The 15,543-nt window shown below is 24.4% G+C and overlaps 1 protein-coding gene across 1 annotated transcript; it reads left to right on the top strand.

Moving 5' to 3' along the window:
- The first annotated feature begins 2,598 nt into the window (after positions 1 to 2,598).
- Positions 2,599 to 6,956, top strand: LOC145829442 (protein LLP homolog). Its single transcript, XM_082937227.1, has 2 exons — positions 2,599 to 2,815; positions 5,829 to 6,956. The coding sequence occupies exons 1-2, from the start codon at positions 2,614 to 2,616 to the stop codon at positions 6,029 to 6,031; spliced, it is 405 nt and encodes a 134-aa protein (XP_082793353.1). The 5' UTR covers positions 2,599 to 2,613; the 3' UTR covers positions 6,032 to 6,956.
- Positions 6,957 to 15,543: the final 8,587 nt, after the last annotated feature.

The raw sequence follows: 15,543 nt of genomic DNA, 5'->3' as shown, positions 1-15,543 counted from the left end.
TTTTGGTTTTTGATCTTATTTTATATAGTTTTTACTAAGCTAAAAGATGCTTTTTACAGATTTAAAAAATTCAAAATAGTTTTTGAGATATAGCTGGTCAAAGTCAGAGCCAACAATAGGTTCCTTATGGGAGACGCAAACTAAAACTGCAAAAATAGACTATTTCACTAAAAATCTGTCTTCTCCTACGTTTTTTGAGATAACTACTTCAAACTTTCAGGAAATGTTCCTTGATATATTTAGAAAATTCTGTCGGAAGGAATTTTTAAAAAATAAAAATTTTATATAAAAAATAAACAACAAATATTTCCAACAGAGTTTCCTAAATATATTAAAGATAGGGTTGCCACTTTACCTGGAATCCTGGAAAAACCTGGAATTTGACAATTTAGGCTAAGAAACCTAGAATTTGGGAAATTTTGAAAAAAACCTCAAATTTTAAACAAAAATCATTAGAAAAACCTGGAATTTAAACAATTTTCACATTTTCAGTAGTAAAATTTGGATTTGACTCAAAAAATCTATCATATAAATAAAAAAATTTGTCATCATCAAAAATTTTATTAATTAAAAAACATTTTTAAAGTAGCTTTACAGTATCTTTTCAGTGTTTTTATACAATTTAACACATTTTCTTAAACTTAACTTTAAACTAAAAATAGACCCAAAATGTGTACTTTTAAAAACCTGAAAAATTTTGAAAACCTGGAAAAATTTTTGAAAAAACAAGTGGCAACCCTGTAAAGAACACTTCCTGAAATTTTGAGGTAGTTATCTCAAAAAATGTAGGAGAAAATAGATTTTTAGTGAAATAGTCTATTTTTGCTGTTTTAGTTTGTGCCTCCCATAAGGAATCTATAGTTGCCTCCAAGTTTGACCGGCTACATCTCAAAAATTATTTTGAATTTTTAAAATCTGTAAAAAGCATCTTGTAGCTTGATAAAAACTATATAAAATAAGATCAAATTTCAAAAAAAAAAAGTGATTTACTCTCCCCTATGCTCTTAACAGCATCTTTTTAATGTTTTTATACCATTTAACACAGTTTTTTACCTAAACTTAACTTTAAACTAAAATAGACCCAAAAATGGGTATTTTTAAAAACCTGGAGAAAATTTGCTAAAAACATTTGGCAACCCTGTTTTATACATCTTAAATCTACAATAGTATTATAAAAAGCATATTATTGACAAATATTACACAAATCTTACCAAACTTATGGATTTTTACAAAATCATAGAAAATATTCCTATTTGAAAATTAAGTGAAAGAATGTTTGAATATTTTGAATAATAAATTTGTTAAGTTAGAAAAAGTTGTGGAACATCCTGGAAATTGGTACAATATCATTCAATATTCTTCAATTTTTAACTGTTTTCAAAAAGTATGAACATTGAATATCTAAAAGTCTTCAACTTAAATAAAATCTATATGGTATATTCAGAGTTTCCAAAAAACTTATCCTGGAAAAACCTGGAATTTGACAACTTAGCAAAAAAATAACTGGAACTTAAGAAAAAATAAAACTTAGAATTTCAACCAAAAATCACTGAAAAACCTGGAATTTTAAACTATTTTACATGTAAAGTAAGAAAATTTGGATTAGGTACAAAACATTTTTCTAAAGTTATGATTAAACCTTATAAATATACTCTACAAGATACCTTTCAAAGAATAAAAAAAATATTTATTAATTTTCAAGATATTGTCAATTGTGTAAAACGTTTCCAATGCAAACATACAAAAGAATAATTTTTTATTGCTAATATTTTATAACTTTCAAAAGTTTACAAATAATCTTCTCCATCATTTTTACTTACCTCAAATTTTCAGGAAATGTTCTTTGCATTAAAAGAAAAAACCTTATTATAAATAAAAAGAAATTTGTTACCAAAATATAAAACATAATTGAATTTAAAAAAGTTCTACAATAGAAATGTTTTTTTATTTAGTTAATATTAAACTAAGAAAGTTAGCTTGAAAACTGTAGGAGAAGATAGATTTTCAATGAAATAGTCTTTTTTGCCTTTTTGCTTTGGTCCCTCCATAAGGAACCTATTGAGCCTTCCGTGGTAAAAAGCAACTGCTAGCTTTCAAATTGAAGATCTTTAAACTGGAATCAAAATGTAAAAAAAAAGTGCCTTTTATAAAGATTTATTTTATACAAGTTTCTTAAAATTATTTGTGTTACAAAAGAGCTAAAAATTATAAGAAAAAAAAGTTAACAGCTAAAAAAACATTATAAATGTATAACTTGTAAAGTTTGATAAGTTTGCAATCCAGAAATATTTAAATCGTATAAATTTTTTTTTTTTTGGTTATTTTGGAAATCTTAAGTTGATTGTTTACTACTAAAATAATTCAATTTTCAATTTTTATCTCAAATTGACAAAAGCTTCATAAATACTGCTTAATGTAATTTCTAAGTGTAAAGTTAAAACAAATGTATTTAAAACAATAAACGCAATACTTAATTTATTTATGACCAAAATACCTATTTGACTTGATATTGTGAGTAAAATTAATCACATTTTCATTTATTGAAATTTTTTTAATAAAATTAAAAAGTATAAAGTATTTCTTATTCATTGCAGATACTTTATATAAACTAAAATGGCAAAAAGTTTGAGAAGTAAATGGAAGAGAAAAATGCGTGCTGTAAAGCGTGACAAAAACGAAGTAAAAGTTATAAAGCAGTTAAAAGAAGTGCTTAAAAAAGACAAGATCAATTTGACTGAAGATATGATCAAGTTTAAAGCTCTTGACTTGATAAAAAAAGAGGAAGCAGAAAAAGCTGCTCCATCTACCAGTGCAGGTAGTATTTGATTCTGTTCTTAAATACAGTAGACTACCGCTTAAGTACGCAAATTGAACCCGACCAAAAAGTGCGTACTTAGCACGGATAGTGCGTACTTTTTGACAACATAGTATAATATGAAATTTAGTTGTTTTTTTTCTTTCTTACTACTAGCCAGCAAATAATTAAAACAAATAAACAAGTCTTTTTATTTTAAATAACATTTAATAAATAATTCTAATCTGCAAATTTTTTTAATAGATTTTGAAATGATTTATTTTTTCTGTAAAAAGTTTCTACATAATACATACATTTAATATAGAAAGTCAATGACAGTCAATGAAATAAAAAAGAATATTAAGCCATATTTTCCATATTTTATTTTGTTAGAGGGAAAGTACCAAACTACATTTTGTTTACCAAACATTTTCAAAACATCAATGTGTGTACATTTAAATTATGACTTAACTATGTTGTATTTGTAGGTTATTTTTTAACTTTGTCATCTATATTTATTTATTTTATAGCATTACAGCTCAAATATCATTATTATTTTCACTTTTCTGCAACCACTACATAAGTATTTAGTTTATTAGCATTTAATAACAGGACTGTCACAATCTCAGGCCACTTAGACTACTCAGGATTACTCACCCTAGCTTAAAAGTTGTAAAAGTCTCAGGCTAACTCAGTAGGTTGGCCATTCTACCTGGAAACATAAAATAATCTGAAAAAACTTGATGATTGAAAATTTAGGTAAAAAAACTGGAATTTATTAGAAGTTCTAATATAAACTTCCTTTATTTTGATATTTAAAGTTGATATAAATATATAAAAAATATATTTTTTTTTTAATTAACCTAGAATTTTTTTTTGTCTTTCTGGATAAGTGCGTACTTAAGGTGGGGTGCGTACCAAAAAAAGTGCGTACTTAAGCGGTAGTCTACTGTACTTATATATTTAAAATAGTTTGTTGGTTTTAAAATATTATAATTTTTACTTATTGATGTAAATATCTTATTAAAGTATATAAATTTTATATCTGAAATTAAAAATCTTTGAGTTTTAATTTTAAACTGCCTAGTGCCATACTTTTACTCTTAATATTTTCAAGTCATTAGTTTTTTTTTCTTAATTGTAATTTTTATTTTTTTACAACTACAAAGCTAAATGTATAATTATACTGTTTTCAGGGTTGCCAAAAAACTTGAAAACCTGGAAAAGCCTAGAATTTGACAATCTAGGATGAAAAACCTGGAATTTGAGAAATTTTGATAAAAAACCTGTAAAAACCTGGAATTTTAAACAATTTTTACATAAGTAGAAACATTTTGATTTGAATTATAAAACCTTCCATACAGAAAATATTTTCTATCATCATTAAATATTTTTTTTTTGTTCAAAAACACTTATCAATTAGCTTATTAATATCTTTTCAATGTTTTTATACTATTTAATAATTGATAACCTTAAACTTAACTTTAATCTAAAAATTGACCCAAAAATTAGTACTTTTAAAAACCTAGAGGATATTTCAAAAACCTGGAGAAAGTTTTCCAAAAACATTTGGCAACCCTGTGTTTTCTAGGTACCTTTGAAAACAAGTTATAAAAGGGTTTATATTTTTACAATTAGTTGTATAAAGAACAAAATTAACAAAAAAATATCACAAAAGTTTAAGGGTTGCTTACTATCAACATACTTTGGATAACTCAGGATATTTTGTTTTAAAAATCAGGCTGACTGAGGGTAGTTTTTTTTAGATTAATAACTCAAAATAGTTATAGGTTTTTTTTTAAACCTCAGATCAGATTTTTTTCTAGAGTTAAAATGAGGTTTACTTGATTCTGTGTCAATATTTTGTTTTTATATAAACAACTTTGTAGAAAAACTTGAATTTTATGATTAAAAAAAAAAAAACTTTTTAAAGATATGAAAAAACTAAGAATGACTCAACTCAGTTTAAGGTCACTCAGGACAGTTTGTAATCACTCGGAGCTATTTTTATGACTTGAGTCACTTTTGCATTGTCAATTTTGCACAAATGGACACTTTTGCATGGCTTGAATGTTGTTTTTGTTTTCATTATTATTTTTTTAATTAAAAAAAAATTCCTTTCACTTCCCCTTACCCTTGGACAGTAATTTTTTTTAAATAGTATATATTTATTATTATTATTTTCATCATATTTATTTTTACTATCGCATTTAACCCTTACCCTTGTGGTTTTTTTTTTCATATTTTGTTTTTTATTATATTTTTTCATTTCTTTTATTTGTTTTTATATTTTCTTGTGCAAAATGTTTTTGTGCATATTTGACCTGTTCCTATTTTATGGACCACTTTTTTTCTATTGTTAAACATCCCAGAAAATTTAGAATATAAGTATAAATCTTTTTAAATACTTATCTACTTGATACTTCAAATTTAAGTTTAATATAAATTTTTTGCAATATTTTGAAACATATGTCCAAGTATAATTATTAAATAAAAATTTTGATTAAAAAAGAAAGTCAATTTTTTTGATATTTTTTAACTTTAAATTAAAATTTAATCAAAATATATGTCAAAAAAGATGAACATTGAAAAATTGTGTAGTTCTACTAGGTGTGTATTTACACAGCAGATGATTGTACTTTACATTATGATGTTTTAATCTATTAAATAGTATAGTTGACAGTTCTTATACTGAGTAAAATACTAATTTTATTTATTTAATTAAGGTATTTGAAAGTATCAATGCAAAAAAGAAAAATAAATCAAAAAAATTGGTCTTAAAAAGTAATAGAGGTTATAACAAAAATAAAGTAAATTATTATTAGTTAAATATGGTGAGCCTATCTAAGGTATATTTGTTGAAATAGTTTTGTTATTTTGAGAGCAAAAGCTAAAACATTCGAATCTACAGTGTATTATTTGAATATTAATGTTTTTAAAGCTAACTACATTACAATTTCAATTACTTACAAATTAAGTAATGCCAAAAACACTATTGTTTATTAATAACAAATTTTTGCTTTGTATACTATAGTTGCTGCTGCCAAAACAGAAGATTCAATGGATGTGGACAAGGAAAAAGTATTTCGTGACAAAAGGACTATGTTAGACGCAGATGGCCAATATCCAAATTGGGTCAATCCCAGAAAAGCAAAGAAATTGCGTGCCAAAAGAAAGGCCTCTAGACAGAAGGGTGGTGTTAGAAAAACAGCCAAGTCAAAACAGCTTGCTTGGTAATAGAATCGGTTTTAAGCATAGGAAATTGTTTTGTGTACATAATTATGTAAATTCACATCTAAATGCAACTAAGTATTCTGATTTGATTATTAATTACTTGATTTTTTTTAACAAGAGCTATTAGTGCAAATTAATAAACTAGTTTAATTGCTTTTTTCAAACCGTGCTGTCTTTTTTTAATGAATTTTTTAAAGTAACTAAATTTAATGAAGTTAAAATTACAAAAACTTGAAAGTAATAGAATATTAGTTAAAAATACAGTTAAAGTACAAGTCAATAAAATAAGTATCATGCCACCTTTAGTAATGTTAATTTTAAGTAAAAGTTTAAGTTATTTTTAAAGGATGTTCAATAAAAAGTTTGAATGAAACAAGTTTGTTGGAATGTAATAACAACAAATTACTTAAACCTTAAATTTAACAACGCATCTATGTTTTAACTAAATAAATCATTGCTAGTTGAACTCTATTACAAAAATAAGATGGCTAGTTTTTAAGATTGAAAAGTTTATAGCAATGTTCTACTAATTTAATATTTTGTCTGTACTTGAGAAAGCTTTAACTATGTTACAACAATATTTTTTGTTTGGACCTTTCATTAATTAAATCGTGGTGTTTCAAACACTAATTTAAATCAAATAAATGATTTGAAAGTCATTCAAGCCTTTGATGTGATATATTTCACCTATCTTTAGCAAAAAAGATTAACTCTAGCAAGCTAATAAATTTATTTTCAAAGTACAGTATAGGTAGATTTAAAGTTGTAATAATTTTATAGTATAACATTTTTTAGTTATTTAATATGTTTTAACATGCGTAGTTATGAGCTAGTTAAATGGAATTGAGTTTTTTGACAAAAATAACTAAATGTTTTTGTAGAGCTGCTGTACAGTAGTGTTGATCATAATTGTTTAAAATAACTTCTTTTAACACCCAACTTAAAAGTTAAAAATATGTTCAAAAAATTGCTTACATTATTTGAAGCTTTAGTTAGTGTTTAACTTTTATGTGTTTTGTTTCTTAAACAGTTTTTAGTTCAAATAAAAATTTGTCTAATCATTTTACACTTGTGATTTAGTAGCTTAAAAAAAATTACAACATCTTAAACTCTACCTTTGCTTTAAGTAAAAATCACTTTTATAAGAGTTTATTTTAAAAGAAAGTTTTCTATTATACTGATACATGAGCAATGTTATTAAGTTTAATAACTTAATTTTTCAGTAAATAATCATTTTTAACAGGTACATATAAACTTAGAAAAGTTAATTTACTAAAAAAACTTTGAAGTTTGAACAAGAAAAGGTAAAAGTATTTTAGTTATTATTAAAGGTTTACTTTTCAAACTATCAAGAAGATATATTTTCTTTTCACTATTGATATTTTTAAGTTTCAAACTCTGTTGTGAATACAAATTAAAATGACAGTATTTTAATTGTTTATCAACTTATAAACTTGTGAAGTTTTAAAGACCTCTCTGAAACAATAAATCAGAATTTTGAACAAATTAACACTGAAACCACTAACTGTAATGCAAGGATTTATAAACTTTTTATATTTAAAACTAACAACTTCCATTACATTCCACCATCAAAGACCGCAATGTCATAAAATAAAAATCATCTGGTTATTAGTAAAACTACTTATTCACCAATAGAATAAGGTTTTACTTAAAATTTAAAAGCAGAATTTCTTAACCTATCATAAGACATATAACCTGATGGCTTAAAACTAATTTTTGATATATTATTTTAAAAATGATATTGCAGATTGTCACATGAAGTGTTGTTTCTTAACACTTATTGAATGATGGCGAAAAGCCAGCTTTGCTTTAGATAGCCAAATGAAAATAACAGACATGAATTTAAGAAATGTTGAAATCGGAAACAAAATGAGTTAGACAGAAAAATCAACAGTAGTAGTAAACTACGTAATTTTAAAATGGTGTCATAGAAATTAAAAAACTAATTCTTGTTAAGAAATATTTATTCAAAAAGAATGCAAATGCTTTTTAGTTGAGATTATAGCAATGCACAAGCTATATTCATGATAACTACCAAAAGCTTCTGTTAATTTTTAGTACATTTTACTATATTTATAGAAAGATTATTCCAAGCCAGTCTACTTCACTTAATTCGTATTAATAAAAATCAAACTTGCTTATAAATAAAATATTTGAACACATTACTGCAGGTTAAACATAATATTCTAATTTTGTTTTTTGCTCTATCAACTGATTCTAGTACATTTTCTTTATTCGTTAAACTCATAAATCTTAAAATTGTAACCACTTGTCTGTAAAACTATATAGTTGTAAATCTAAAAAATCTTTTTTAACTTACATTCAAGTCAAAAAACATGTTTTAATATAGGCTGTGTCTAAATAAGCAGATATTAAAACTTAGCCAGACGTTTTTTTTCAATATGTAATTGATTTTTACCATCAGTTAAGGCTAATGTCATCCTTAAAATTCACATACTTAACACTAAAGTATGGAACCTTCACATTATTTTGCTTATAAAATGCTTCGATTACAGCCTGTTTTAAACTTTGAAAACAATCAGAGCACTTTGTAGTATAAATTAGAAAAATATGAACGAGCTTAAAGTTAATTTATAGGCAAATTTATAAATTTTTCAAAAAACATAAAAGTTTAATGTCAATTATTTTCCTTATCTTAAAAGCTATCTAATTTTTTTTTCTTCTATAGAGAACGCACCGTTGTCTTTAATTTAAAAATTGGTTTGGGGTTTGAATTATTTCATGGAGTCCCTCCAAAAATAAAGGTTTTTTTTTTATTATTATGGTATTAAAACCAAAAATAAATATATATTTTTATTTTTTTCCCTTATTTTGCAAAATGATGTCCATTACACTATCATTTGCCTTGGCCATTTCCTAGATAAAATATTGATAAAAGATAAAAAATAATTAATAAGAATGTGAATTACAACAAATTTAGTTAAACTAAAATAATTTAGTTAAATTTGTTGTAATTCACATTCTAATTAGTTTTTTTTTCCTTTTATCAATTTTTTATCTAGGAAATGGCCAAGGCAAATGATAGTGTAATATACACCATTTTGCTTTGGGGCAAAATCGTAAAAGATATTAACATTATTTATAAAATAAACATTTAAGAGTTTTAATATAATGCAAACTAAGGGGAAAAAAATTTTTTGGTTTTAATACCATAATAATGAAAAAAAAACCTTTATTTTTGGAGGGACCCCATGAAATAATTCAAACCCCATACCAAATTTTTTTTTCTTAAATTAAAGACAAAGGTGCGTTCTCTAAAATAAAAAAAAAATCTTTAGATAGCTTTTAAGATAAAGAAAATAACTGATATTTAAGTTTTATGTTTTTTGAAAAATTATAAATTTGCCTATAAAATTAACTTTATGCACGTGAAATATGATGATAGTGTTCGAAAATTGAAAGTCTGTTTTTATAAAAATTAGGTATCTTTATGATTAAATTTAACAACCATTTGTTACCAACTAGCTTTAATGATTACTTTAAAAGTGTTAAAAGTATCCATAATTATTATACGAGGTTTCAGAAACAAATCATTTCCTACCTAGAATCAACAACACGAGTGGTCACAAATTGCTAGCTTATCAAGGTAGTAAATTATGTTGAAAAAATCTAAGTCATTTTGGAAAATTCCAGGATGAACTTTAAAAATATTTACTAAATAGTTATTATCAAGGTCGTAAGTAATCATTGCTACTCGTTTGTTTACTTTTGTTCAGGGAGTTAATAATAAATGTCATTTATTACAACAAAAAAGTTCAAAAGTTGATTTTTATGGTTACAATAACAGTGGTTCAGTCTAAATTGCAGCATTTTCTATCTGGCTATTGTTTTGATTATTAATTAAGATGACTACTTTGAGTTAACTTCAGAATTTTTACAAATTTCTTTATGTATATATTTATTTCCCTAGTATTTCCATATAAAAATTGAGTGATAGATGTACTATTTAGCAGAGAGTTAAGTAAATAAATAAATGGTAAGTTGAGATTACTATCTCAAGTTAACTTATAATCTATTAAGCTGATTTTCTGAGGAAACCTAAAACAAATTTTCTTTTTTTATCTTTGCAAATATAATCTGTTTCTTTATAATAACATTAGTGGGCTGAAAAAAGTATTCAGAAGAAAAATTTAATAAAATAAATTTTTTGTTATTGTTATTATTCGTTGTTACTGTTTTATTTTATTTTCTCATCAAGTGCATAGTGTATAAATGTTACAGTACTTGTTTCTATATTGTTATTTATAAAAGTCAAGTTGTGCTTATGGTCAAATTCACTTGTTTATAAAATAATTAAATTCTTCTTGTATTTTTTTGTCTATTTATTAAAATATTAACTTCTTCAAGTATTTCAACCAGTTTAAAAATAAATTAAACTTTTCGCATAAAATACTGATAAAATTCAACGTAAAAGTATTTCAGCTTTTTACAACTTTACCTTATTTAAAAAGTTGTGAACTATTTTTCAATTATATTCATGTCTGCTATTAGTACTGTTTTTCTCGTTTTATAAATTAAGTTTTAGTAAACTTTTTAAGTCTAGAAGTGTTATTTACTTCTATGTTAATTCTTTTGAATTTTAGGCTTAGAATGTTTTTTTTATAATTAGACAAGGCTTTGAGTAAATTATGGTTAACTTTCTAAAGTAAACACATAACTTAGTTAATTTTCGTTTATTTTATTTTTTTCATTTTATTGATTGTTTTATTTCTTAAGGCTTTAAACTTCAGTATAAAAAAATTTAATTTTTTAGCTCCGGAAAACTTGTTAAAGCATGTGGTGTACGACTCGATAACCGAAAGGTTTTTTCGTACAACAGGTCCTTAGCCCATACTTTTCGAGCGCTTATTTTTTCGTTCAATGAACAATAATGTTACTCTGAAAAATATTAGAAAACTTTTAGACTTAACTAAGTTTTTACTTTACTATGGTCAGTTTTTAGTAATTTTATTCCGAGGAGATCTAAGGAAATAAACAAGCGAAACTTTTTCATTTTGGATCATTTTGAAGGTTAAAGGACCGAGTTGCAGTTTATAACTCGTACGAATAATAATTAAATAGTAAAAATATCAAAATATCCATTAGGCCGAGGATGAATGGATTCCCAAGTTACACAGCCCGATATTTCACTTAGACCAGGGGCCGCCAGCCTTTTATAGGTCGTTGGCAAATTTTCCTAGAAAAATTGCTTGCAGGCCGTAGTTTATCCAAAAAATAAGAAGTAAAAGTTTGAATATTACTTTTTAAAAACTTACTGTGATAAAACAAGCTTTAACAGAGCAGTACTAAAGAATAATAATTAGATTAGTAATCTTATTATAACTTATCTTACGACAAAAGTTTTTTTTTTGTTAAAATGTATGTTTTCGGCTTGAAAGTATCTCGCGGACAGCAGATTTTTGCTCCGTTGGCCATAGTTTGCCGACCCCTGGTTTATACCAACCTTTTCAATGATCAGGTTGCCCAACTCAAAACATCCAAATCTTTTTTTTTTGTAGGAATGAGTTTTACAACACTTTTAAAGTTCCACAAAAATTACACCTTTACTTTTGTTATCAAACAAATACATTAATCAAATAACTTTATGTCCTTTTTTGATTTTTTATGTTTAATTAAAACGACAGAACTAATGGGGACCAACTAAATTTAATTATTTAAGCATTACACTGAGTTGATGACTCGCTATATGAGATCGTTAGGAAAGTAGTCGAGTTTAATTTCAATGACATATTGTTTTGCTTAATTGATTTAATTGCAATGGACTCACATTTAGGTCCTAGTGCAGCCAATATCAATAACAGATATTTCGAACATCTCAGATATAAAACCATACATAAAAAAGGTGTTTAGGCTGCATAAGTGTTTGCATTATACTAACAAGTAACAAAGAGAAAACTATTTTCTTTAAATTTTTTTACAGAGTGGACCGATTCATAAAATTCACTAAAGAATATAAGTCAAACAACAGATTAGCATTTGATTTATCTTCTTGCCGTAAAGAGATATAAGAACGCGTAGAAATATCAATTAAATTATAACTTTGTATCACAGAGCACTAAATTTTTCTAATTAAAAGTTTAGGGTGATGAATAAAATAGTATAAAAGTACTTTTTTACTAAAATAGATAGGACTGACTGAAACGATAAATTGTCTCCCCAAATGTTTGCCGAGTCAGCATTTTTTCAAAAGATTTAATTTTCTTTTTTATTTGTACCCTTATCCCTAATCCACTTTACCCAAATATATTAAAAAAACTCAAAAAGTAGTTTTTTAATAACTATAAATAAAAAGATCATGAAAAAAAACTTTTTTATTTTGATGACTTTGCAAATATTAGGAAAAATACTTCAACGTTTCAACAAGACTTCAATAGATATTAAATTATGTTAGTAAATATAGTAATTAAGTTGTAGTTCGTAATTAAGTTCGTAGTCTATTAAATCAATTTTTTTAGTCCATAAAGTACTTTGGACTTACGTTGGCTCATCGGAGTTAATTCTAAATTGTGATGAAAACGTAAAAAACACTCTAGTAAAAACTCTTTGCAATAAGTAAGAAAGAGGTTTTTGTCCTATTCTAAACCAATATTAAATCCAACGGAAAAAGGCCTATTGATAATACATGAATTTTTTTTGTTTATAAATATGAATGCTTATGCGAAAATAAGCAGATTAGGCACACATGGAGACTAGAGAGTGATTACATAAAAAATAATATAGGATAGGAGCATGCGCTAAAGTGCATTAATTCATATATTTGTTGAGTATAGAAGAAAATAAGCTCAGCATTAGGAAATGATATAAACATATCGTAGATAACAGTTCTATAATTACTGTTTTAATCTTATATTTCAAGGTTAATTTTTAAGGATTTTTTGACTTTTGATTATTCAATTTGTCTCGAAACTATTTTAATATACTTAGAGAAACCTAAATTTTGTAAATTGGAGTATTTTTAAATTACGATTGCATTACTTATACATATTTATTTTGTTTAAGTTGTTTTTTGTTCATTAGTTTTACTGTGTTTTTAAGATATAGTTTAAAAGATAGTTTACTTATTTTTCAATTGTATATCTTCTGTTTTATTTTGTGCAGTTTGAATTGTGTTTCCCTGGTGGTAATTGAAGGAATATTGAAAAAAAAATATTTTGTTAGGCTTTATTTATTAAGAAAACAAAATACTGTTGTCAAATTTATTAGCTTAAAGTTTTTTAAAATTTTTGATTTAAATTTTTTTTTTCATATTTTACATTGTATCATTTAACATACAAATATTTTTATACATTGATCCATATTTTAACGATAAACATTTTAATTACTAGCTTACTATTTTTAATTATCAGCTTATTAAAACTATAATTATTGCTAATCAAGAATAATTTATAAACATTAAAACTAGCAAACTAAAAAAAAGAAATTAAAACTAGAATAACATTTTTTTTTTTTTTGACTATATCAGCTTTTTGTAGTTTCTATGATGTGAAGACTTATAGTTTTTTGTATAACCAAGACAAAATGTATTTTTTGATTTTTACCTTTAAAAAGGCCGTTTTTGACATTAGCTAGTTTCAAATTTTCTACTCCATACAATCATTACATCTAAAAGAACTGTTATAACAATTAAAAACTCTTTCATAGTTTCTCACGTTACACTATAGTTTTGTTTAACATATAAGCAACATATATTAATATTAGGTTTAAACTTTTTTTTAAGTGTATTGCTTGTTTGTTCATTTGTTTTATACATTCTTTAACATTTTTGCCGTGTTTTTTTGCAGTGCAGCTCTAGTTACAAAGATAAGCATTTCTTGATAAAATAGAAAAACTAAATAAAACTAGGAAAATATAAAAGTATTTTATTTTTGATTATTATTTGTCTCTGACTATACATGATTTTATCATTTTTATAATTTTAGCTAATTTTTTTTATTTAAGTGAGAGAAAATTGCAATCGCGTTATTAAAAAAAAAAACAGTTTTTTTTAAAATACATAGTAGTTTAGGTATTCAAAAATTTTTGAAAGACATTATTAATTTTAAAACTTCAAGAAGTATAGTAAGAACTACTAACTCTAAAATTATAAGTAGAAATTGCCAAAAATTAATTGAAATCATAGTTGAAATACACTTTAGTATATAAAAAATATAAAGACAACAGTTTAAATTTATGAAATATGTAAGCTACAATGTAAAAAAAAATTATATTATTTCTTAATACTTCTTGTATTATAAGCTTAGTTTACTGCAGTAACTTTTTCACAGAAAATAGTAATTGTGAAAACAAATTCTATAAAATAGTTGTGATTAGACAAAAAGTGTTCACTTTTTCATGTTTTTTTAGTTGTGCAGACCGTTATGAGATTATTTACACAATAAGGAGAAATAGTTTGGTCAACAAGACATTGGATACTGCATACATTATGTATGTGTTTTCTCCTTTTACTTTAAACTCAGATTTAAAAGAGCGAGAGAATTTATGGTTTAAATCTAGAGCGCTTCTTCAAAAAAAAAAGAAAGTTTTTTGTTAATAAAATTTGAAAATTGAATTTTTATGAGCTTTTGTTTAGAAAAATAATTTAAAAAATAAAGAAATTTTTTTATTTTTATTTTATTTTAATTAAATTGTCTAACTTTTTTTATTAATTTGTAAAATAACAAGTATTGCTTCTTTTAAATATAAAGTAACAAAATAAAAATCTTGTTAAAATTTTAATGCTAGTTTTAAGAAATATGTCAAGTAATTTCAGCTGTATTATTTGAAATAAAATAAAAAGCTACAAAAACCGATGTAAGTTAAGTTTTTTCGAATTGAATATGGAAGTATAAACCTGACGCTAAAATTTGATTACTTAAAATTAAACTATAGTAACCTTCAAATGATCATTTGAGAATGTAACTACAATATTTGTGACAACTTGTAAAAATCTTTAATTTCAGAAGTAATAGAACTATTGAGGCGTTAAAAATAAAGCAATTTTTAAATGATGTTCTAAATATCTACCATAGAATACAAAAAATTCAAAAATACTTAACAAATAGTTTTTGTTAAAGTGACATTAATTTAGTATAACAAAGTTTGAGATATAAACCTTTTTTAAGAAACTTAATTTTAAGTTTGTGTATATTTGAATTTTAGTTTAAAAAAATAAATTCAAAACCAGCAAAGCAAAAGTTTAGAAAAGTTGTAAGTAAAATTAGTGCAAAATGATTTATTTAATAGTTTACAGAAATGATGGTTTGAAATATAGCTAAAGTTTGTTTTTAACAGCTTTTTTTTGTTATAGTTTCATTGTTGCATTAACTTCGTTATAAGGTGTGGTAAATACAAAAAACTAACTAACTAGATTTAAGTTAAAGTAAAAAGAAATTGATGTGAGTTTGTTTAGTATCAAATGGGTTTAATTTTTTGATTTTTATTATAATTTTAAAAATAAAATACTTGCATTTCTTAAAGTCTAAGACAAAGCTTTA

The sequence above is a fragment of the Thalia democratica genome, chromosome 2, assembly GCF_965202585.1.
Source record: "Thalia democratica chromosome 2, ktThaDemo2.hap1.1, whole genome shotgun sequence".
Taxonomy (NCBI): Eukaryota; Metazoa; Chordata; class Thaliacea; order Salpida; family Salpidae; genus Thalia; species Thalia democratica.
The sequence above is the reverse complement of the archived record's forward strand: the minus strand, read 5'-3'. Positions and strand labels throughout refer to the sequence as shown.